This window comes from Lepidochelys kempii, chromosome 10, assembly GCF_965140285.1.
Source record: "Lepidochelys kempii isolate rLepKem1 chromosome 10, rLepKem1.hap1, whole genome shotgun sequence".
NCBI classification, from domain to species: Eukaryota; Metazoa; Chordata; order Testudines; family Cheloniidae; genus Lepidochelys; species Lepidochelys kempii.
The window spans coordinates 62,926,312-62,948,573 of record NC_136389.1 but is presented as its reverse complement, the minus strand read 5'-3'; the positions used below and the strand labels follow the sequence as shown (position 1 = coordinate 62,948,573).

At 41.0% G+C, this 22,262-nt stretch overlaps 1 protein-coding gene across 3 annotated transcripts in view; it reads left to right on the top strand.

The window, feature by feature from the left end:
* Window positions 1-22,262, top strand: part of LOC140894935 (tropomodulin-3) — a 43,388-nt gene that overhangs the window by 5,575 nt on the left and 15,551 nt on the right. For all 3 annotated transcript variants that reach the window (XM_073303864.2, XM_073303861.2, XM_073303862.2), the window contains exons 2-3: window positions 7,592-7,788; window positions 9,360-9,516. In XM_073303864.2, the coding sequence (XP_073159965.1) occupies window positions 7,663-7,788; window positions 9,360-9,516 (283 nt within the window). In that variant the 5' untranslated portion in view covers window positions 7,592-7,662. The remainder of the gene's footprint in view (window positions 1-7,591; window positions 7,789-9,359; window positions 9,517-22,262) is intronic.

The window sequence follows — 22,262 nt, the reverse complement described above, 5'->3', positions numbered from 1 at the left end:
TTAATAAACCTAGGAATAGCAGAAGAGACATTGGAGTTGTCTGAACGCAGACTGGGGCAGCACTGCGTTAATTCACATTTGGAATGTAATACTTGTAGTGATGACTGCTAAAAACTATTTTTAAATGAAAGGTCAAATTTGTCAAAAAATCATGGCTTTATCCTGTTCCATCTCTTGTCTCCCTCCCACCAACTTAATAAAGTTCCCTACTTGACTGGCAAATGGGAGAATAAATTCCTCAAGTCCAGCTATATTGTTCTAGTATCTTAGTTATATACTCTGAGGAAAGTGACCTTTCAGACTTCTACATTCAAAGTTTTTAAGCTGTAAACTATAAAGTTAGATCAGTGGAAAACACCGGATCCTAGATTGACAAGGGAACTTTGAGATGTGATCTGGAATGATTAAGTCAAATAACAATGGCATTAACATAGGCTGTAGTTAAAGCTTTTGTGAAAATGAATTGTTTAGTGTAGTAAGTTTTTTGATGTTGCTTTGCAGAAAAAGGCACTATGTGCCCCAAAGAGCTTACAATCTAAATACTACTTCCTGCCTCCTGTGATGGAATGGGAATTTTCTGTAACATTTTGCATGAATATTGTGTGTACCTTAGTTTCCCCTATATACTATATTGTTAACTAGGTGGCAGGAAAAGATTGTTTACTCTCTGCAGAGACCCAGAGATACAGGTGTGATCTACACCTACTGTCTGAGGCCTGGGCCCCGTGTGACAATGGTTGCCTGGGAGCAAGAACAAAGAACTGGGGAAGGACAAAGCGCGGGGGGGTGGGGGGGTTGTTAAGTGTGAGCTGCTGGAAGCTGGACACTCTCCTGAGCTAGCACAAAAGAGAGGCTATGGGCTAACCAGGATGGACCGTGCTGTAACTTTCTGTTCTGTGTGCTAACCAAGGACTTTCTATGCTGTGTTCCAGACAGCTAATAAACCCTACTGTTTTTATGATGCTAGCTGAGAGTCACTGCAGTGTTTGAAGTTGGGGGTGCATTGCTCCCTTTGGGTGTTCAGTTCTCTCTCAGGTGGATTAGCTGAAGGGAGCTCACGGTGTGAAGCGGGGGTGCTGAAGGCTCTGAGGTTCAGTCTAAGAAGGCAGTGAAGCCAAGTGTCTTATCAGAGTGAAAGAGTGAGACCCTGAGGGAGCCTGGCACACTGAAGGGGTTCTCCAGGGACTGTTCCAGAGCTGTTCCAAAGCACTGGACATGTGGATCTGTGACACCAATATTTTATAGTGAATCAAATAGTGCACAAACACATTTTCAAAAACTAGTTGTTTCTATTGAATGATGGAAAGCAAATAAATGCAAATTAAACAGTAAATTATAGCACCTTAAGATAGTTAATGGGAGGTGAAGGGTTCTAGCTTAACAGGCTTAACTGCATAGAGCTGCTGTTTGTCCCATGCTAAGACTACTGGAGACCCTGACAGCTTTTTGGAGCTGAGCATATGTTTCATATGGATCTTAATCTTCTTTTGCAGACCACATTCTGCAAATAATCATGATGGTCAGGGACTCTTTTTGTTCTTTGTACAGTGCCTAACACAGCGGAGTCCTGTTTCATGACTAGGGCTCCTAGACATTACAGTAGTACATATAATTGTCAGAACATGGTACATGGTAATCTTTTTTGGAAGATGCCTTTTATTAAAAATGAAAAGTGTACTTTTAAAACTAGTTTAATACTGATCCACAGGTATTTCCTAATGGACCCAGGAATGATTTTAAATGGTAGGCTCATCCCAAATCTTAAGACTTGAAAGGGGACTCTCACTTAAGAGTCTGTGTCAGGGGATGCTTAACTTGCTAAGGAGAAGATTCAGGATATTATGCAAGTGTTCTGTTAGTTTCCAGTTTTATTTTAAAAGCTTAAAAAAAAAAGTGTTCTATCCCATATCCTGTATATCCACAATTGCAACTGTCACTAAGTCGGCAGTGGGTAGGGCTGGCGGTTTCCCACTGTATTCTTTAACAGGTGTCTGTAGGTTTTGCAAATGGATGGGAAGCTTAAAATCTCCATACCCTGGAAACCTGTAGGCCTCTCAGATGATGTAATCACTTGGGAGCCTTGATTGGTTTATGATGTGCTATCAATAGAACTCTCAGGCAAGCTAGAACAGCTTCTGAGATCAATATAGTGATTATATGGCATCATATATAAGACAAATGAGGTCCATGGACTGCAAATGGAATCTTAATATATTACCAATATTTGTCTTGTGTAACTTCCAGAGAACTTTCTCAAGGTGGACATGCTAAAGACAGTAAGTGGAAGGGAGTTGTGGGAGTTTGAGTTGTTTGAAAAGTAGCACAGAGCCTGGTTGAAGAAGGCATATGGTATGAAGCTGATCATATTGTTTTGGTGGAGGGATTAGTTACTGAGCCACATCAGGGAGGTTTTTTTTATAGATTCGAATCACTGACAGCATTGCAAATTGTTTCAAATTATAAATCTCTTGTGAGTGTGTGCATTCAAATTCAACAAAGTTGAAAAACAGCTTAACTTGGCACTCAGAGTATGCAGCTTGGTGGCTGACAATGCTGTGTAATTAGCTGCAGGAAATGTTTTCCTTTAAGATACTATACTGAATGGCTTAAATTGAAAGGAAGGGGAAAAACTTCTGTTCTAGAGTCAGAAGTTAGTTTGTATGCATATTGTGTGGGATCTACTGAAGTTAAGTTTAATTACTCTGCAGATACTGTGAATCCTTAACAAAACATTTCAGAAATACCATCAGGCTATGGCAACTGTAGCAGTCTGTGCTAGACTATAAGGTACAGAATTTAAATTGATGGTGTCCTTTGTTAATTTTGAGTCACCACTTTTAAGCACATACTTGCATAAACCTGAACTTTCATAGAATCCTAGAAATGTAGGGCTGGAAGAGACCTCAAGAAATCAAGTTTCAGAGTAGCAGCCGTGTTAGTCTGTATCCGCAAAAGGAAAAGGAGGACTTGTGGCACCTTAGAGACTAACCAATTTATTTGAGCATAAGCTTTCGTGAGCTACAGCTCACTTCATCGGATGCATTTAGTGGAAAATACAGTGGGGAGATTTTATATATACAGAGAACATGAAACAATGGGTGTTACCATACACACTATAATGAGAGTGATCAGGTAAGGTGAGCTATTACCAGAAGGAGAGGAGGGAAAAAAAAAAAGTTTTGTAGTGATGATCAAGGTGGGCCATTTCCAGCAGTTGACAAGAACGTCTGAGGAACAGTGGGGGGAGGGGGGGAATAAACATGGGGAAATATTTTTACTTTGTGTAATGACCCATCTACTCCCAGTCTTTATTCAAGCCTAAGTTAATGGTGTCGAGTTTGCAAATTAATTCCAATTCAGGAGTCTCTCATTGGAGTCTGTTTTTGAAGTTTTTTTTATTGAAGAATTGCCACCTTTAGGTCTGTAATCGAGTGACCAAAGAGATTGAAGTGTTCTCCGACTGGTTTTTGAATGTTATAATTCTTGACGTCTGATTTGTGTCCATTTAGTCTTTTACTTAAAGACTGTCCAGTTTGACCAATGTACGTGGCAGAGGGGCATTGCTGACACATGATGGCATATATCACATTGGTAGATGTGCAGGTGAACGAGCCTCTGATAGTGTGGCTGATGTGATTAGGCCCTATGATAATGTCCCCTGAATAGATATGTGGAAGTGAGCTGTAGCTCACGAAAGCTTATGCTCAAATAAATGTGTTAGTCTCTAAGGTGCCACAAGTCCTCCTTTTCAAGAAATCAAGTCCATCCCCCTGCTCTGAGGCAGGACCAAGTAAACTTAGATCATCCCTGACAGGCGTTTGTCCAACCTGCTCTTAAAACCCCCCACAACCTCCATTGGAAGCCTACTGCAGAGCTTGACTACCCTTATAGTTAGGAAGTTTTTCCTAATATCTAACCTAAATCTGCTTTGCAGTAGATGAAGCCCATTACTTCTTGACCTACGTTCAGTGGATATGGAAAACAATTGATCACAGTCCTCTTTATAACAGCCCTTAATGAAGACTGTTATCAGGTTCTCTCCCCCCCCCACCCCCACCCATCTTTTCTCAAGACTAAACATTCCCAGTTTTTTTTAAACCTTTTGAAACCCTTTATTATTGTTGCTGCTCTCCCAATTGTCCACACCTTTTCTAAAATATGGCACCCAGAATTGGATACAGTATTCCAGCTGACACCTTACCAGTGCTAGGTAGAGTGGGACGGTTACCTCCTGTGTCTTACATCCAACACTCTTATTAATACACCCTAGAACATTACCCATGTAATGCAGCTGTGAAAAAGGCTGATTCATACCCAATTTGTGATCCACTCTAATCCCCAGATCCTTTTCAGCAGTACGACCACCTCGGCAGTTATTCCCCATTTTGTAGTTGTACGTTTTTTTTTTTTTCCTTCCTAAGTGAAGTACTTTGTACTTGTCTTTTTTGAATTTCATCTTGTTTAATTCAGACCAGTTCACTGATTTGTGGTGATTGTTTTGAATTCTAATCCTGTCTTCCAAAGTGCTTGCAACCCCTCCCAGCTTGGTGTCATCTGCAGATTTTATAAACATATTTTTCACTCCATTATCCAAGTCATTAATTAAAATATTGAAGAGTACGGGACCCTATTTCCCTGTCTAGTCCATCCATTTCCTAGTGTTTTCACAGAATATTAACACTCCCCCCTCTGGCCAACTGTCAGACTAAGGCTGTTCCTTTAAGCTAGTGGGAGACCTGGCAGAAGTCACTTAATTTAACTTTAACTTCGTGACATTTTTGCAGTCTCTTGAGAATTTAGCCTGTGTTTGATCATAGTAGCTCAGCATCTGGATGTCCTAGTAATACCAAACATGCAGTCACAGAAGTAGCAGTGTTACAACTGGTAATAGTTTTCTTTAGTAAAATACTAAGTTTTAATATAGTGAGTTCACCCGGAGAATAGTTGTAACTATTTGAAGCACTATGTACCTGTAGCCTTTGTTAGTCTCTTCTAGGTTGGCAGAAATCAAAAACTGTCATTCTTGTTAGAACAATTGACAAGAAAATCTGGCTGAACAGAACTTGCTTGTAGTACTGTTATCTATAACAGAGGTTCTCAATTAGGGGTCTGGGGTCCCCTGCGGGGCTGCAAGTGGGTTTCAGGGGGTTAAACTTGCTACATCCCAGGCTAGAAAGCCAAAGGCCTGCAGCCTGGGGCCCTGAGCCCTACCATCTGGGGCTGAAGTGAAGCCTGAGTATGGGACTGGGCAATTGCTCTGCTTGCTACCCCTTAATGCCGGCCCTGGCTTTTATATGGAGAAAAACAGTTGTGGCACAGCTGGGCCGTGAAGCTTTTATAGCGTGGGGGGGGTCCCTCGGAAAGAAAACAGTTGAGAACCTCTGATCTATAAAGTATATGTAGTGTGCACCATAGAAATCTTAGCCTACATTCCCACTGTTTGCTCAGTCTGAGAGTGTAAAACAGCATGCTGACTAACATACATGACTAACATACATGACATACATGACTAACTGCAGTGGACACATGCAGTGAACAAATAATCAGCAGGAGACTTCCCTTACTGTACACAAATAAGATGAAGGAATTCAGTAAACAGAGCTGTAGACTAGCCAAGAGATAGGGTTGTTTTTTTAATTTATTTTTAATTTTGTTTGTTATGTGTGTGAGGAAACAATGACTTATTGGCCTGACAAAGATCATGTAGCCTGGACTCAATTAAAATTGCAGAAATTAAATAATGAATGCAGTGTGTTATGTAAGCACCTGCAATGGCACTTTGTGCATGCATTGGATAAATAAAACCAACGTTCCTTTTGACTCTGGCTGCATGCGCAGCCTCTCTAGATTATTCCTGCCGGAAGCAGCAGTGGGGTTCAAGTCAGGCCAGTAGTCTTGGCCCTGTTCCCAAAGTCTGCTGTGGGATACATCTCCATGACTTTATGCTTTTGGAAAAAATCAAGTAGAATATCCCTCTCTCCTTCCACCTTCAGCTGTGGTGTTTTGCATATATGTGTGTGCATATGGCTTCTGCCGCTCGTTGAGGTAGAATACAGAAATCAATGGGAGAGCGGTCTCCCATCAATTGAGCGTCTTCAGTAGACCCGCTAAATCAATGCCACTGCACTGATTGTGGTAGCACCAATTTAGTGCCATAGTGAAGCCCACAGTGTGGAAGGGGGTTCTTCTGTCTCTGTAGTAAATCCACCTCTGCAAAAGGCAGTAGCTTCCACCAACCTAGCACTGTCTACACTGGGAATTAGGTTGGCTTTATATTGCATAGGGCATGAAATTTCCACAGCCCTGAGCGATGTAGCTAAGCTGACCTAACTTTGTCATGTAGACCAGGGCTGTATCTTATACACAAGCTTCATAAGAATCGATAGCTCCTGATTGTATGAGGTAGTAAGTAACTTCTGCTAGTTATAATGGAAGTCTCTAAGTTGTGTAGGTTGCTTAAAAAAATCTCATTTTCAGAGTATGAAATTGAGAATAAATTATGTCTCTGGTATGCAGTTTGTTCAGCCGTCAGATTATGTAGTATATTCCTGAACATTTTAACTGTTTTGCTGGGCAGATGCTTTTTTATAACTACCTGCTCTATTTAAACCTTTTACATTAATTTTGAGTTAGGACTTATTGTATTAAGTCAGTCCAAGGGATTTTTTAAATTCACAGCTAACACATACTTGAGTCAAAATGAAGTGAGAGATATTGCAGTGTTAGTCACTGGGCTTTAACTGGCCTCTTTCAAGTTATAGAAAGGAAAAAACCTGACCCAGGGAATTCTTAATTCCTGATTCTCTATATATTTGGCCTCCAGCAGGCATCCAGAAAGTAAAAATTGAATAGATATCTCTTGATCATCTGGCTACTGGTTTTTAGGAAACTTAAAAAGAAAGAGTAGCTAAGCATTTTGACTATGTATTTGTCTTTAATCTGACACAGTCAAATGTTACTTTATCAGTATACAACTCACTCTGCAGAAGTAGATGGCTAATTTCCTTTGCCATTATTGCTGACTCATGTCTTTGTTTATTACCTAATTAGTTTGTAGTTTGTCTCCTTTACTGTGCCTTTTCTAAACAAGCTGTAAATATGACCTCCAACAAGAAAAATGTAAAAGATCATTCTTAACTACCTACGGAAACTTTTGACGTCAGTTGCTTGCAAAAACTAATGACAATAGGAAGGCTTAGACTCGAGAAATACTGTTTCATAACTATTTTTGTCTTTTTCCAATCCTTTAGTATTGAGGGCCTATTGATATCAGTAGAATAAGTAAAATTGGCACTATCAACATTATAAGTCAAAACTTGAATTTTTCATGATGCAGAGTGATTTGGTCTGGGGGGTTGGAGATTTTTAAATGGCTACTAGGAGCCTAGCAGTGCTTAGATAGTTTGGTAATGGACATTTGATAAAAACCAGAGGGCACTTATGATATGTGCTACTGTATAACAGCAAAAATTGATGTATACATGTGATGGAGGGGGAAACTTTTCTGGAGGAAGTGCGCTTGTACACTTGGAAGCAACACAGTGATTTTGAGAAAATGTCCTGAATTGTGCTCTTTTTATTCTTTCTGTAGCTCCATTTAACAACAGAACTCAGTCTCTATTAGAAGTTTGAAAAGCTTAGTGACTTTCTGCTACTCAAGACATGACACTTCCATTCCGAAAAGATTTGGACAAGTACAAGGATCTTGATGAGGATGACATTCTTGGCAAGCTATCAGAAGAAGAGCTGAAACAACTGGAAACTGTTCTGGATGACCTTGACCCTGAGGTGGGTATTGGGTAGCAAACAGCCCCTTTTGGTGGCACTGGTTAAGAAACTATGCTGACAGACTAGTGCCTCTTTCTTGAATTCATTTGATATGTACAGAACAGGTTTTCTAACCTGCTAAAGAAACACTACTAAAAATAAAGACTCATATCTCAAAGCTGTTTGTTTCCTGTTTGCAACATAACAACAACCAATGTAAAGCAAAATGACCATGAAGACCTTTTTGGGAATAATATATAATTATAGGAAGAAAAAATACAGTTGGTGGTGTTCCTGAAGGAAATTCTTTGTTTGAAAATGTTTCTAGCTTTATTATCCTGTTTCCAACATGTATTGATCACCGTCTTTTTGTACCCCTGGTGGCCTCCTCTGTTGCATGTACTGATGATGAGGGGAAGGGTTGACTGCTTCTGCCTCGCAGTCCTGTTCTTTAGCTAGATTTGGGTTCTAGTTCCAGCTGTCAATTTAGGTTTAAGATTGATATAATCTCTGTAGACTTGTGACATTCAATCGTATTGTAATATACTAGTCAGTGTTGAATAACTTGATCTGTAGCAGAGTATTCTTGTGGGATGCCAGTAGTTATGTATGGTTGCTTACTTCTCATGTTGGTGACATGCATAATTTTTAACTGTGGGGAAACGGTCAAAATGCCTTTTTTTTAAAAAAATGACCATCTGAAATCTCCCCCCTTACTTATGTAATGCTCCCTCCTTTCTATCTACATTTTTTCCTCGATTTTTTTCTATGACTTTCTCCTTTAATTCACATCATACCAGCAGTTGCAGAGGCCTTGAGTAAGATCAAGTCTCCTGCACAAAAGTGCTTCCCCATGTTGTTGGTTGCTGGCTGAGTTGGCTAGAATAGACAGTTGTCTTGTGAATTTGGAAAGTTGTAGATAGCGTCCTGACTGAGCACCCAAATGGGGTGAGTGGTTTTTATTCACTCTTCCCCATGCAAGTGAAGGGCGCATGCATATTGAAAAGGAAATGTGAAATAACTACTGTGTGAGTCTAGAACAGGGATCGGCAACTTTTGGCATGCGGCCCACCACGGTAAGCCCCATGGCAGGCTGGGTCAGTTTGTTTACCTGCCGCATCCACAGGTTCAGCTGATTGCAGTTCCCACTGTCCGTGGTTTGCCGTCCCAGGCCAGTGGGGGCTACGGGAAGCGGCACGGGCCAAGGGATGTGCTGGCTGCCACTTCCCACAGCCCCTATTGGCCTGGAGCGATCGGCTGAACCTGCGAATGCGGCAGGTAAACAAACCGGCCCGGCCCGCCAGGGGGCTTACCCTGGCAGGCTGCGGGCCAAAGGTTGCCGATCCGTGGTCTAGAAGCTCTGGTACCCCTCAATCTTAACTGTTTTAGTTTCTTAAAAACACTAATAATGCACAATATGCAATCCATTGTATGTAGACCTGGACTCCAAAAATAAATATTGGAGGGAGGTTCAAGATTTTCTGAAAAGTAGAATAGAATGAATTTGATTTTCAAAAAGACTGAATTGAAGCTGACAACTTGTATACCAGGACTTTTGAAGCTTTGTCATAGTTATTCCTTTTGTTTTGTAGAATGCACTTTTGCCAGCAGGCTTCCGACAGAAAGATCAGACTACTAAAAAGGCCTCAGGTGCTTTTGACAGAGAGGGACTCCTTGCTTATTTGGAGAAGGAAGCACTGGAACAAGAAGACAGGGAGGATTTTGTTCCTTTTACAGGGGAAAAGAAAGGTAAGAATGTCCTTAGCCAGCATGTTGACACCCATTCAGGAATGGACTTTACTGGTGTGATGCGTGGGCTGTTTTGACATTCTTCTTTGGGTAGAATAGCCAGCAACTCCCCTCAGCCAGTTTATTTGAAGTGTCATTCTCCCTGTCAGTAGTTGGAAATGCTCCGGTAGCTTATACCACTAGTGCTCCAGAGAATTGCTTATGGACAATCCCATTAATAATTTGGTATTACGTTGGAATATAACAAGAAAATTCCATTGAAGCAACATGATCTAGTGGACTAAGCACAATATCAGGAGCTAGGAAGTCCTGAATTCAGGTTCCAGGCCTCCCACTTATCTGTTGGGAACTGCTTTCTGCTTCCCCTATCTCTAAAACAGGAATTCTTACCTTGGAAAGGTGTTTGAAAATGTACATGTATTGTAGAGTAATAAACTGTATATATTACAAATAAAGCCACACTTATAACACTGGAGAAGCAGTAGAGGGGTCCATCATGGCGGTGGGGAGAGAGAAGAAAGAATGTAAATAGGAGGGCCGCTAGTGGTCTTACTAAAAGCCACCTGGCATTGAAGAGATTGGATAGCAGTAAAAATGAGGGATGGCTGTGACTGATTTAAAAGGCAAAGCTTTTCTACAGCTTGGAGCCCAGTACAGCAAAAGGCATTATTGTCTTCCAATCCCAGATGATATGGTAGGATTCCTAGCAGAAAAATGGCCCAGAGCAAATTTAAATTTTTTACCCATGAAATTGTATTATGAGAAGGTTCGTGCCCCATTTGTACTCTATTAGTGATTCAAGTTTCTGGTTTAAAAATATTTTTAGTACTTGCTGTTACTCTGCATTTTAGGAAAGTGTGTTGGGTTGGAATTTTATTGGGAATGCTTTAAAAAAAGACACAACACAAGACATGCTTACACCACAAAGAAAATGTTGCAGATGAAAACACGTATCTGCAGTCCATATAATAAGTGTATATGATTTTATATATGCATACACATGCTCAAAGCTGATTCTGGTATCTAATCATTCCTACTCGCATAATTATGTGTGTACAGTCAAATAGGATATAGCACTTGGAGATAGTGAAGAAAATTTCACTGTAAATCAACTCTGCTTCCCAATAATTTAAGAAAATGTCCAAGAGTCTCTGTCCTGGAGCATGATTTAGAATCAAAGTAAGTTTTCAAGTGTTTCTGATACTTCTAAAGCTTGGCTACAAATCACTATTGTCAAACAAATGTAAGTGAAAAAAAGGTGAAAATGTAAGAAAAAACGTAATGGCTAATGTGAAAGTCTATTCAGAAATGCTACTTACTCATAAAGCCTCTGGAACTGAAATAATAATTAGGGTTTTTTTAAAAAAAAACCAAGATTTTGATTAACAGCTCTGTGGTTCTGTCCTTATGGAACAGTTTCTTCCCTGGCCCAGATTTAAAATTGAGCCTGTCAATCTGTCCCCATTCATACATTTATAAATTATGATTATGTTGGAAGGAATCAATGGACTTCAATTAATTCAATATTTTCCTTTTTGGGGGTGGGGGAGTTCCTGTCCTACTATTTGGTGCCTTCAGGCTCTGTTTTTCAACTGTATCTTGTACTCATTGGTTCAAAACACTAGACTCTAGCTTATCTGTTGGTGAATGAACAGCTGGTTCTGGATTTTCAGGCTTTTCTGTACATTAATCTGCTTAATTTGCATATGCAATTATTGATTGCGCATAGCAATTAGATGCAGACATTTGGGTGAATATTTTCATATATAATACCTGCAACTACAACAACCACACCCTCTTCTGCTTCTACTGGCCTGTATTTGGGTCTTTAGTGTGCTATTTAACCTATCTTGTTCTGTGTTTCTAACCTTAGTAAGGTTTCCCAGCACATAGTGCAAACAGTTTAAGGGTAAAAGGTGACTGTGAGAGAAGTCCTCTGGGTTTCCTTTCCCTAAAGGCCTTGTTTCTAGTCTAGCTGAGAAAGGTTAGACATGGCTGCCTCTGGACCTCGTGGAAGCAGTCCTTAGTTTGGCTGGAAGGATCTAAGAGAGTAATAAAAGTAATGCTCGATTCTCTTTACTCCACTTACCACCCAGCCTGATAACTCTGCCTTCTCAGATTTCCCAGCTCTTGCTGGTCTGGAGAAGATGTTTTAAATATGGTTTCACTCAGCTAGGGGAATGCCTTCTAAAGTTCCTCTGGCTTTCTTGTTATCAGCTTTGTAGACCAAAGCCATGCGATTAATTCTGGAAAATAGAAGGATCCAGCTGTAGTATAAATCATAGTGAATAAAGATCAAATGTCACTTCCTTTATGGAATGAAGTATTACTAGTGGCAATAAGCTGTTCAGATATAGCAGTGTCATGCCAGCGTAGCCATTAAAGATCCCTTCACTCCTAAAGAGTGTGTTCTTATTTAATAACCTTCCTTATCTTTTTCCTTGAATACTAAAGGAAAAGTTTAATTTAAAAAAGGAGTAAATGGAAAGAATATATTAAAAATATTGTAAAAAGTGAAACTAGGCACTTTTCAACAAAATGAGAGCTATGAAAACAGAATTTTTGCAGTGTATAGTAGTGAGGAATTTTATGCACATCTTAGACAGCATAATTCTTTGTTACTCCTTTCTCCAGACCCCCACCCTCCAGCTCTGGTTTTATGATGCGGGGGTGGGGGGGAGGGGGGATGAGGTTTTTTTTCTTGCGTGGGAGTGGTGCTGACTGTCAAAATTCAACCTTAGCTTGCTGCCCCACTTCAACTGAGATTTTCAAAAAGTTGTCTGACTTCAGATACATTAATTTTTGGGTGCACAGCCTGAGACTTTAAGGGAACCTGATTTTTCAGAAACTCTTCCCTGATCTTCCCAGCACTCTAAAAAAAACCCCACCTTCACGAGGGGTATAGCTACCAGTGCTGGGAGCACAGCATCCAGCGCTGGTGCACTGTCTATACTTGCGCTTTACAGTGCTAAAACTTGCTGCACTCAGAGGAGTGTTTTTTCACGCCCCAGAGCGAGAAAGTTGCAGTGCTGTAAAGTGCCAGTGTAGACGAGCCCTCAGTGTAACAGACAAACTTAAAACTTCGGTGAACTCAGTCTGAATAGGTGGAAAGTGGAGTGGTGAGGAATGGGAATCTTGCTTAGCTGTTCAGTTAACCTAGCTTGACAATGTTTCCCACGCATCTTGTGACAAATCATTCTTGTCTAATGTGTGTTCAAGCTTATATTTTTACCAGGAATCTAAACTAGCTAGAATAAATTCTGATTTGGGCTGCTTCTGCTTCCCTATGTGCAGTTTTGTTGGGACAGAGACTTTACTACCAAATACAATAGAATAGAAACTGGTCTGAGTCTTATGGCTAACTCTCTGAATTTTTACTTAATTAGATGGGAAATCTATCCAGTTCTCTCTCCTCCCAAAAATACAAACCACACCTATCCTGTTTTACAGGGGCGGGCAAACTTTTTGGCCTGAGGGCCACATTGAGTTTCAGAAATTGTATGGAGGGCCGGTTAGGGGAGGGGGTTGTGACCTGACCCCCACCTCCTATCCGCCCCCCACCCCTAACTGCCCCCTGCTGCCCCATCCAACCCCTCCTCTCATTCCTGACTGGCCCCCGGGACCCCTGCCCCATCCAGTCACCCCTGCTGCCCCATCCAACCTCCCCCCCATTGGTTCCTCCCCCCCCCGGGACCCCTGCCCCCATTCAACCCCCTGTTCCTGCCCTGACCCCTATCCAGACTTGCGTCCTCTGACCACCACCCTGAACTCCCCTGCCCTCTATCCAACCCCCCTGCTCCATGCCCCCTTACCGCACTGTCTGGAGCACTGGTGGCTGGCGGTGCTACAGCCGCGCCACCTGGCTGGAGCCGGGCCACGCCGCCACCGCACAGCCCCGAGCACCGGGTCAGACCGGGCTCTGCAGCTGCCCTGCCCCAGGAGCTCACAGCCCCGCCACCCAGAGCACCGGGTCAGACCGGGCTCTGCAGCTGCCCTGCCCCAGGAGCTCACAGCCCCGCCACCCAGAGCACCGGGTCAGACCGGGCTCTGCAGCTGCCCTGCCCCAGGAGCTCACAGCCCCGCCACCCAGAGCATTGTGCCAGCAGCGGAGCGAGCTGAGGCTGCAGGGGGGAGGGGCCATGGGCGAGCCTCCCTGGCCAGGAGCTCAGGGGCCAGGCGGGAGGGTCCTGCGGGCCGGATGTGGCCCGCGGGCCATAGTTTGCCCACCTCTTGATTTATATAAATCTTCTTTACCTTCGCCAATCAGCTACCTTGATTATAGGAAACTTTACAAAAAGCCTATTTTCTATGGGATACTTATTTTAATGATCCCACCTTGTGCTGTAATCCTAGTGGATCTCGTAAGCTAATCAGGACTGTGCAGGGAACATGTGTCCACTCAGTGGTTCACCAATACCATTTCAATCTGGAGTCAGTTCTGAACTGATGTTCAACATGATGTTGGGGGGCTTCTGTGCTGGTCCTGAGCACTTGAGATTATTCGAGTAGTATATGATGGGAGACGTTAAATACAATGTCCTGGCCACGCACAGACCCTGGTAACTTACACTCTGCCTGCCTAAATTCCCCTGCTGTTTGAATTGAATATGGTGTTCTTCACTTGTGTCTGAAATAATTTAGGGTTGACGTGCACTGTTAAACAACTGCATGATTAACCCCAGGGTTGTAACATGTCACGATTCCACTACAGTTTAGTACCTTTAGCTACCTCATTGTCTTGTGAAACTTGATGAGCTTGAAATCGTATTGTGAAGCACTTGGTGGTAATGGGAGAAACAGGACTATAGAAGTGTGAAGCATAACAAATCATATGTAAAATGAGTACAGTATACTCTTTCTAGTGCTTGGCTCTGTTTCTAAAAGCGTACTATCAAACACCCACCCCTTCTAAAAAAACGACTTTGTTTTCAACCAGTTTTAAGAACTTGAAAGTCACATACTGTTCTGATTAAGTTTTGAAACATACAATAAGCCATTGTTGCCTGAAGAAATAATTCAGGCAAAAGATTGATGTAACACATTTTTCTTCCAGGAAGTGTCACTTTAAAAAGCTGCAGTAACTTCAGAACAAGTAGCCGTGTGTCTCCCTGCAAAAAGGCAAAAGCTCAAGGCTGGGAGTAAGGAGATCTGGGTTTTATTCCTGGCTCTGAAACCAGTGTGTTTTTGGGCAAGCCACTTAACCTCTCATTGCCTGCTTCCCTAACGGTGAAATGTGATACTTGCCTAACCGCATAGGGTGATGTGAAGATTAATTTATTAATGCTTGTATTCCCTCTGAAATCATCATGTGGAAGGTGCTATGGTCTTACTTAATATTTAGCTAATATTTTGTAAGTTAGGCTTTGCATCTCAAAAGTGTTACACTTTTCTAGTCCTTCCCTCCCATCACCTCCCCACACACTGCATTCTTACTATGGCTTCTTCACCTCATGGATTGACTGGTCATAAAACATTGTTTCTGCTTTAACATAACAGTAAATATGTTGGACTAAAAACTTTAGCTGTATGCATTATTTATCTGGATTGACCCAGGTCACTTGGCTTAAGTTGATTTAAACTTACTGTTGGCCTTTTTAGCATCAAGAATTATTCTGCAGGAATTCCCCCAATTGCAATTATACCCAATTTTGTCTTTCAGACAAATGGCTAGTCTTTAAAGGAAATTTAGGGAACTATTCTGTGAAATGTGAGAGGTTAAAGGGGGTGTGGGAGGGGGACAGTGGTATTGTGAGGTGAAGTTACATGCCTAAAGATGCTTTGAGTTTAAGAGGAGGTGAAAGTTTAACAAATTGACACTTGGTTAAGTGCTGTTGTATTGCAAGACACGTTTACATGAAAGCTAGCATGAGAAAATGGATTTATATAGCTGGGAATTGGAAAAACTATACAAGTGCCTTTCAGAATTTTATTCTAATGAAGAATATGTAGTAAATATTGTTTCTGAATGCCCCATGGCTCTGTGAGGAAAAGATTTATCACCTGTATTTTACAAAGCTGGCATTCATTTGTGCTCAAAAGATGAGTACAAGAGTGGGTTGACGAGCCAAAGCATTTCTCCGTTATTAAAATAAAGGAAAATGGTGGATACAATCTTGAATGTTGATTTGGTGAAATATTTAATCTTGAAGGGCATGAAGATATGTTCAGTTTTATTACCCTTATTTTTTTTGTTCTGCAAGGAATCATTAGGACAGAGAGTAAATACTACTCACTTGTCCTCTGTTCCCAATAGATGCTTTGGTCCCAGGATTAGTATACAATGAAATTGATTTGGAGTCCAATCATCTTGATGTGCAGTTTGTCAATTACCACTAACTTCAATGAAAAAAGAAAAGGAGTACTTGTGGCACCGTAGAGACTAACCAATTTATTTGAGCATAAGCTTTCGTGAGCTAAGTGAGCTGTAGCTCATGAAAGCTTATGCTCAAATAAATTGGTTAGTCTCTAAGGTGCCAAAGTACTCCTTTTCTTTTTGCGAATACAGACTAACACGGCTGCTACTGTGAAACCTGTTTTAATATGGTGGACACATGTGAGTACTGATCAACACAATACTGTATTTATTAAAAGCCAGAGGCAGTATAGCATGTCTGTTGAAACCTAGACTAGTTGCCACCATGCATAGAATCATAGTACATAAAATGAGATTAGAAGGCGTGGGGAAGTCAAAGTACATTCTGTAGCCTGGAAAGTTTGGGTTACAACTGATCCTAAATGCAATGGCAGGAAGCAAACAAAATAGATTGATCAATCTAAATAAGGTTTCAGAGTAGTAGCCTTGTTAGTTTGTATCTGCAAAAAGAAAAGGACGACTTGTGGCACCGTAGAGACTAACCAATTTATTTGAGCATAAGCTTTTGTGAGCTACAGTTCACTTCATTGGATGCATTTAGTGGAAAATACAGTCGGGAGATTTATGTACACAGAGAACATGAAGCAATGGGTGTTACCATACACACTGTAATGAGAGTGATCAGGTAAGGTGAGCTATTACCAGCAGGAGAGCGGGGTGGGGGGACCTTTTGTAGCGATGATCAAGGTGGGCCATTTCCAGCAGTTGACAAGAGGGTTTGAGGAACAGCCAGGGAGGGGGGGGGAAATAAACATGGGGAAATAGTTTCATTTTGTATAATGACCCATCCACTCAGTGTCTATTCAAGCCTAAGTTAATTGTATCCAGTTTGTGAATTAATTCCAATTCAGCAGTCTCTCATTGGAGTCTGTTTTTGAAGGTTTTTTTTGTTGAAGAATTGCCACTTTTAGGTCCGTAATCAAGTGACCAAAGAGAGTGAAGTGTTCTCCGACTGATTTTTGAATGTTATAATTCTTGACGTCTGATTTGTGTCCATTTATTCTTTTACGTAGAGACTGTCCAGTTTGACCAATGTACATGGCAGAGGGGCATTGCTGGCACATGATGGCATATATCACATTGGTAGATGTGCAGGTGAACAAGCCTCTGATAGTGTGGCTGATGTGATTTAGGCCCTATGATGGTGTCCCCGTATCGACTATAGAATAGATATGTGGACACAGTTGGCAATGGGCTTTGTTGCAAGATAAATAAGTATTTCAGTGGTGGTCAAATACTAACCATTTCTGTAATCTTCCTTTTTTTATATCATGTTGTTTATTAAATTCTGAAGTATCCCGTGGTTTCCAAATAAGTAAAGTCTGTCACATTTCGTCATGTGATCAAACCCTTAAAAAATGGAATGTTCCCAGATAGTCAAACAAATGGTTTTCATAGCCCTCATGGGCTGATGTGCAGATGTGACTTTTTAAAAGTGCTTGTGTTAGTGTGCGTGTATAAAGAGAAAAATATCCCCATAGCTCTCTTGGCAGTGAGCCTCTAGTTAGATCATTGTTTCCTAAGATACAGAGGTCTTATCCTTGAAGTAACTGAACAAGACACTAAATTGTCTTGAAGTATTTGCTCATTACCTGAAAAATTAAGCTGCTTTCACATGTGCAATATACAAGTGAACAGACATGATGACTGGTCTTGGTGAGATGACGTTTGTTGGAAACGTTCTCACAAAGGCTCTATCTACACAAGTCCTCTACCTGGGTTACACCCAAAACTGCTTCTAGCAGAGTTAAGCCAGATGGATTGGACTGGGCCTAACAATGTTAGAACTGCTTTAAAAACTGTTTGCTGCTGCCTCAGCAAGTGCTGAAGAGTAAGGAAGAAGCCTGAGGCTGCAAGTAAAGGGCGGGTGCAGTAGTCCTCACTCTCTGACCTCTCAATTTTTGTATTTTTTTTTACCAGACCAACCAGGCACATTTTTAATTTATAAAAACAGTTTTTGTTTTTCACAAAAATGTCTCTACTTTCCTATTCCTCCCACACCTAGTTTGCAGGTTACCCTAAAGGGCTCAAGTGAGACACAAGAGGCATAGAGAGTCTTCAGCAGGCCCTCTGCTAGAGTGAATTTCATCCTGTGAGAGAGACCACCATCTTCTTCCTTCCTCTCTGACATCCTCCTCCTCTTAAACGGGTTCCTAGGCTGTGGTGCACAAAGCACTTCCAGGGGATCTGTGGAAAGGTAGCTGGTCGCCCCATGCTGGACTCCCTCCTCCTCTGCCTCTAGCTATGAGAAGCAGAAGGGGAGATGAAATAAAGAGCCAAAGCTGGGGGGTCGGGAGGGAATCACCATGCTTACTGCATTAAAGGCAGCTAAACATCCATTCCTTACATTACTTATCATGGCAACGTTTGCTGTAGTTGCCACAGGGATGTTATGCATTCATGAATGTGCCATAAAACCAGCTCTGGTAAGAAGTGATCTAAACTATGTAAGTTTGAGAAACTGTGACTTAAATGATAAACTAACCGAAGGTTGATCACACACATGCAGGGGCGCTGAAACGGGGGATCAGGAGGCTATGGCCCCCCCTTACTTTTTACCGACTGTAAGAGTGAGTGATGGGGGAAGGGCAGGGTCTTGGAGGAAGGGCAGCCCAGGGGCAGGGGAGGGGCGGGGCCGCAGTTTGGGCACCTGTGGACCCTCCCCTCCCTTTTATGGTGCTCTCACAGCTCCTTCACAAGTACAATTTCTAGCTTTGCTCTAAAGACCTACTAACAAAAATATATCCAGCAGAAGCCAGTGTTTGACTCCTTCATTTGATAACTTTATTAAAGCGCACTTTCTGAACTTACTAGACAGAGAAATGTACACTCATCCCCACAAAGCTGTACCATCTCACAAACCTTTGCCCACTTTTCTTCCATTTAGCTCAAATCCCTGCCTCCTGATCTTAAAAAGTAGATGAGAGCGCTGACTTCGAGTCTTATGATAGAGTCCAATGGGAAGATTGTCAGAGGAACAATCTGTACTGGCAGTTTCAGAATATGCAGAATTAAAACTTTGAAACAAACTTATACAACTATTTATCACCTTATCTGTATAAATATGGACTTTTGTGCTGATAAAACCGGTTCAAAAATTGCATGAAGTCCTGAGGTGCCCTGGGGATTGTGGGTTTTTAGCAGGAAGTCACAGTTCACAGGAAAAGCCCACTTAATATGTGGGGAAGGGGAAATGAACAGGAAACCCACTGACTCTGCAGATCAAATGTGACATGCTTATGCATTCACTTCTTTAACAAGCCTGCAGTTACTTAGAAAACAAAACTTTACCTCCTTTCAGTTTTCAGGGTTTTTTTTTTCCCTTTTGGGTTCTGATGTTCTGAGGCTTATTTACCAATCTGTAAATGTTACCAAGTGCCTCATCTTAATTAAAATTATTTATACAAAATAACTGCAACAATAGATACCAAATACTCTATAAAATCCTGCATATCCTGCCCTGGATGGTTACTTAAAAACGTGACCAAGCAAGTGACACGTTTTCCCATATATTAATATTTATTAGTAGATAGGGTATTAACAGACAATCATTTTGGTTCTCAGCATGTGATGCTGACAAAAATCAAATCAACGCTTTTACAACATCAGATATCACTTAATTCCCCCTAATCTCCCATTCATTCCAAGGTTCTGTTCAGCATGAATCAGGAGTGTAACATCACTTTTTCTTGATTGCTCTGTGGGCATCAAGGATCACATGGCATCTATAAAGGAGCCAGGAGGAGTGCATTATCAACTACTATATCATGACTATATTCAGTACAGTAGTGTAAGAAAATAGGTTTGCTGTCTCCTTTCAGATGTGCACAGAACATCCCATGAGTTAATGTTCCCTATTGTACAACTCCCCAAAATGAGAATACTTAGAAATGAAAATGCTTCATGATGCTGGCACTGGTTTGTTTGTAGCTTAGGGTGCCTTGTTATACCAACTACATGTATGTGGAGGAAAACCAAAAATCAATAGACGGCTCTTAATCTGTTGCTGTGGTGGTGCATCAGTGCATTATAGAGAGCACAACAAACAACCATAATCATTCGTGGGCATTTTATTGCTGCCTGTGTTCACTGTAGCATGTGGATTCTGTCTTCATGCATGAGATTCTGAATTTTAAAACCCAAGTTTTTTAAACATCCCACAATTCAAATAAAAAAAACACCAATAAAATCCCATGTCACTGAGGTATTTAAAAAGTCTAAACTTAATCTCATTCCAAACAGCAAGTTACAAATATTTATATTCAAAATGAGGAAAATATCTTGGATGCTTGGCTTGTGACCTACCTAGCCTGCCCCTGGTGCACGATGGGCTGTCACAGTGGAGCTGGGACTAGCCAGCATGACTGAGGAATCTGAAAGAGAGAATGTTTTAGATGAGAATATTGAATTAGGCACATATTGCTGATGTGGAATTGAGATTTTATGGTGGGGTTACTTAATAGTATTGAAATGGTCCTAACTAAGTTCTAAGTTTGAATGTTAATGTGAATAGTATTGTAGCACTTGCAAAGGACCTAATGTCCTTTGCAAAAAGAGTGACTGAAAGATGCACTAGATTTGACGGGTTTATGGTGTATTACAACAATCTGTAACCCCCTAACAACCCCTCCTCCTCCAAACTGCTTTTTTCCTCCCCTGCCCCCTTCCTTTTCTGCCTGTGACTGGAGGTGTTAATGGGCCACTTCACCTTGAATGGTCCCTTGAAATATGCATTAACTACTTATACTAAACGACAGGTTTCAGAGTAACAGCCGTGTTGAAGCTGATGAAGTGAGCTGTAGCTCACGAAAGCTTATGCTCTAATAAATTGGTTAGTCTCTAAGGTGCCACAAGTACTCCTTTTCATTTTACTTATACTAAAGGTTTCAGAGTAACAGCCCTGTTAGTCTGTATTCGCAAAAAGAAAAGGAGTACTTGTGGCACCTTAGAGACTAACCAATTTATTTGAGCATGAGCTTTCGTGAGCTACAGCTCACTTCATCGGATGCATACCGTGAAAACTGCAGCAGACTTTATATATACACAGAGAATATGAAACAAGTCTGCTGCAGTTTCCACGGTATGCATCCGATGAAGTGAGCTGTAGCTCACGAAAGCTCATGCTCAAATAAATTGGTTAGTCTCTAAGGTGCCACAAGTACTCCTTTTCTTTTTACTTATACTAAACAATCTGTTCCACCTTGTAGTTAGCAATGACTAAGGTTAAGATTTTGTCAGTTATTTTTAGTAAAAGTCAGGGACAGATCACAGCTCTGTGAATTTTTGTTTATTCCCTGTCCCTGACTTTTACTAAAAATAATAGGGGGGGGGGAGGCTTGCTAAAGTCACAGAGGTCCGGTAAAGTCACAGAATCCATGTCCTCCATGACTAAATTGTATCCTTAACCATAAATAAGCAGTCCCACTCAATGAAACCCTCCTTTGGGCTGAAAGAAGGGGAATGGATGCTTAGCACTTGCCATATTCTACCAGTATTAATTGCCCTTCTGTTTTTTCCATAATTGTTTCTGTAGTAAGGAAATATGCTCTTAAGTTTTAAAAGTAAAGTTTTATATAAATTTTAGCGATATCTAGTCTAGTACTAGTTTTTAATAGTGATTTTAGGTTTGTTAGAAGGGGGAAAACATCACTGAAGGCATGTAACAAATCCCTATTCTGTTTTCAAGTGTGTTTGTTTCCTTTTTCACTTAACTCCAGGAAATTTAAATGAATGTCTATATTAAATAGTGGAGAGTCATATTAGGCATATTAACGAGAGCTTTAGCCTCTGCAGCCTCAAATGTCCGGTTCCAAAGGCTCTCATTGCTTTTGGGTGTGTATTTTTATGCGTAATAAATGTAATATATATGTACATATTAGTGTACATTAATAAATAAAATAGATGTAATATATGTACACTATGTATTTTATGTGAACTACCCAGAGTACTGTTTATACTGCATGTCCTCTAAAAATAACTTCTCCCATCTTCTGTCTGCAATAACTGAGAAACCAGTGCGCAATCATTAGTTGCTTATTCTAACTAGTGTGTTTTCATTGACTCTGCTACAGGGCCTACCTCAGTTTAGAAAAGAGCATCCTTGGGTATGCAAATATCTAAAAAATATAGTTTGCCTTTTCAGTTTCTTCAGATGCTATTCATGTACGTTGCCCTTGATTTGGACTGCTCAGATAGGGGCTTTTTTTTTTTCATTTTAAAGCCCTTGTATCCAAAATCAGAAGCAGAATATGTATCACTAAAAATAAAATGAATACATTTTAATCTGAAACTTCAGACAAGGTTTGGTATCTGTCCTACCTGATGAGTCCAAGTTAGAAGTCTTCCAGGTAGTGGTCTCTCCTGGTGCAGTTAG